Below are 2,590 nucleotides of genomic sequence, written 5' to 3'. Positions count from 1 at the left end.
GTCCACGCGCGCTCGACGCTGAAACCCCCGATCCCCTCCCGCCGCAGCGACAGCAGGTGCGCACCGCAGCCGAGCGCCGCGCCCAGGTCGCGCGCGAGCGCGCGCATGCTGGCGCCGCGGCCGCACTCGCATCGGAAGCCGACGTCGTTGGAGCCGGGCTCGCGCCAGAGGGACAGCGATGAGATAACGGCGGCGCGGGGGGGCAGGGTGCGGGGCTCTCCGCGGTTGGCGTACCAATAGGCGGGGCGCCCGTCGATTTTGGTGCTGCTCCAAACGGAGGGGACCTGTGCAAAGAAAGCGCGGGAAGGGTCCGCATAAATGTCGACCGTGACAGCCATGCAGAAGGGGTTTTCCTGCTCAGCAAAACTACAGCTGCCGGCCACGCAAGCTCAGCAAAGCAACCTCATAGACACAGCCAGCTGCCTTCTTGCCACTGGCGGATCTCCTCTCAAGCCGCAGCGCGGGCGGCGGCGCAGTCCGGCAGCGGCGCCTCCGACCCCCTCCCTAAGCGCGTCAGCCGCCGTCTGGCTCCGCACCTGCATAATTTCGCCCGTCAGCGCCTTCCCGGCAGCTTCCAGGTCTGCGTCCGTCACGTGGCCCCAGGGCAGCCGCTCGATGACATCACCGCTCGCGTCGTCGGTGGCCGTGGTGGCGCCCAGGCGAATCACACCGCTGTAGGCCCGCGGCAGAGGCGCAAAGCGCGGCACGAGCCGCGTCGCGTCGCCTGCAGAGGGGGCAGCGGCGCGCGACACCTGTCAAGGCGTAGCTGGCTCGTCGCAGGCAAGAAAGTGCGCCATTGCAACCGCCAGGAGCGCTGCACAGGGCCGCCTGCGCTGCCGTGGCGCTGCCACAGGCCGCCATCAGACCCCGTCGCCGCCCGCGGCAGCGGGGGGCCGCGAAGAGCGAAACGAAGCTGCCGCGCGCCCCCTCGCCCCCAGCAACCCCACCTAGGCAGATGATCACCAGCCCCGTCGCCCCCTGGTCAAGCGCGCCCGCGTGGCCGGCCCGCTTGGTGCGCACGGCGCGCTTGACGGCCACGGCCACATCGAGCGCGCTCCATTCGAGGGGCTTGTCAACAAGCAGCACGCCGTTCCCGGTTGTCTCTCGCCCCAGGTGCTGCGGCAGGCGGGTGATCACGGTCGGCACGCGCGCGGCCTCGGCGTCACGGCGGCGCTGCAGCAGCGCCGCGCGGGGGCTTTGGGCGGGCTCGCGCGCGGCGCGGGCGGCGCGGGCCTTTGGGGAGGGGAGGGGAGGGGGGGCGTGGCGGTCAGTCGACTTTGCACTGCTCGATTATAAGTGGTGGACAGCGGCCGCTGCAAACTGCAAAGGAGGCAACCAAACAATGCATTCCATCCTGCATGCAGCACGCTGGGACGCAGGCATGAGGCAGGGAGAGTGTGGCTGGGGCGCCGCATGTCAGATCGGGGCGGGCTTACCAGAGCCTGCGGATTGTAATCGTCATCCCATGTCCAGCCGTCGTTGACGCCGGGAACGAGGTAGCCCCCGGCCTCTATGGCCGGCGGCGGCTCAACAGTAATCGGCTGCAGCCCGCCGGGCGCGGGGGCGGGCGCTGCTGCCGGTGACGGCGTGGAGGGCGCGTCAGCGGGACGGCTGCGCCCCTCAGCGCCGCCGCCCCTGCCGGCGCTGCTGCTTCGGCGTCGGCCCCGCTCCTGCTGTGCTACACCGCCGTCCACGCCGGGGTGGGCCGGGAGGGCGCGATGGGGACCCGGTCGCTGCCGAGCCGCGGCGGCGGGCGACCGCGCCCGCCAGCACGAGCACCGCAGCGCACGCAGCGGTGGGGCGCTCGGTCGGTGGCGAGGCCAGGCCCCGGGAGCGGGTGTCAACTTCAGCGCCAGACTGAAGGCGTGCTTGCGTCGGCGTTGCGGCCAAACAACGAGCTGGCAGGCTCGGGGTGACAGATGGCACTACAGATCAGACGGTTTGCTGGTAGCAATATAGAACGGCGCAACTTGCAGCTAAACTCATCATTATTGTCACAGTGCACGCCGAATGCATGGCCTGGACACCGTTGTCGGTGCCACACAGTCTCAAGCTTGCCTGGTTGCCAGCAGTGCATTTTTGTGCATGTCCTAGCCCCGTCCAGCACCCTGCATGCATTAGTCCAACGTAGTCTAGTGCCCGATTTTTAAACTCACCCAGCATGCTTAGCGGCGCGTCCGTAGCGTCGCTGGGGCGAGCGCGCGGCGCGATGCTGCTGCCGCACCGCGCGGCCGCCCTGGTCGCGCAGCGCCGCTTGGCCGCAGCCGCGCCGCTGCCGCTGCCGCGCCTTTGCGGCTGGGCCAGCCCCGCACGCCTGGTCGCCGCGCACGCCAAGGCCAAGCGCAGGCGGCCGCGCAAGGCGGGCAGCGGCGGCGACGCCGACGGCGACGCAGCCGGGGAGCAGCAGCAGCAGCAGGCTGCCGAAGTCTTGGCGGGCAGCTGGGGGGACGACTACGACGCGGGCAGTGACGACGATGACATCATCCTGATCTCACCGAGTGACGACGAGTCGAGTGACGGGGAGGACCGAGCTGAGCTGCGGCGCATCGTGCAGGCGCGCTGCGGCCCCCACTTCCCCCCTGCCCCCGTC

General features: G+C 70.5%; 1 protein-coding gene across 1 annotated transcript in view; it reads right to left on the bottom strand.

Annotated features, from left to right (window-relative positions):
- Positions 1-2,163, bottom strand: part of MNEG_14207 (tRNA pseudouridine synthase B) — a gene marked incomplete at both ends in the record, with an annotated part of 2,444 nt that extends 281 nt beyond the window's left edge. Inside the window, 5 exons of the mRNA XM_014037320.1 lie at positions 18-284; positions 537-724; positions 948-1,233; positions 1,437-1,573; positions 2,157-2,163. Of these exons, the coding sequence (XP_013892774.1) occupies positions 18-284; positions 537-724; positions 948-1,233; positions 1,437-1,573; positions 2,157-2,163 (885 nt within the window). The remainder of the gene's footprint in view (positions 1-17; positions 285-536; positions 725-947; positions 1,234-1,436; positions 1,574-2,156) is intronic.
- Between the last annotated feature and the right edge of the window lie 427 nt (positions 2,164-2,590).

The sequence above is a fragment of the Monoraphidium neglectum genome (assembly GCF_000611645.1).
Source record: "Monoraphidium neglectum strain SAG 48.87 unplaced genomic scaffold scaffold04325, whole genome shotgun sequence".
NCBI lineage: Eukaryota > Viridiplantae > Chlorophyta > Chlorophyceae > Sphaeropleales > Selenastraceae > Monoraphidium > Monoraphidium neglectum.
This window is presented reverse-complemented; position numbering and strand designations above follow the sequence as displayed.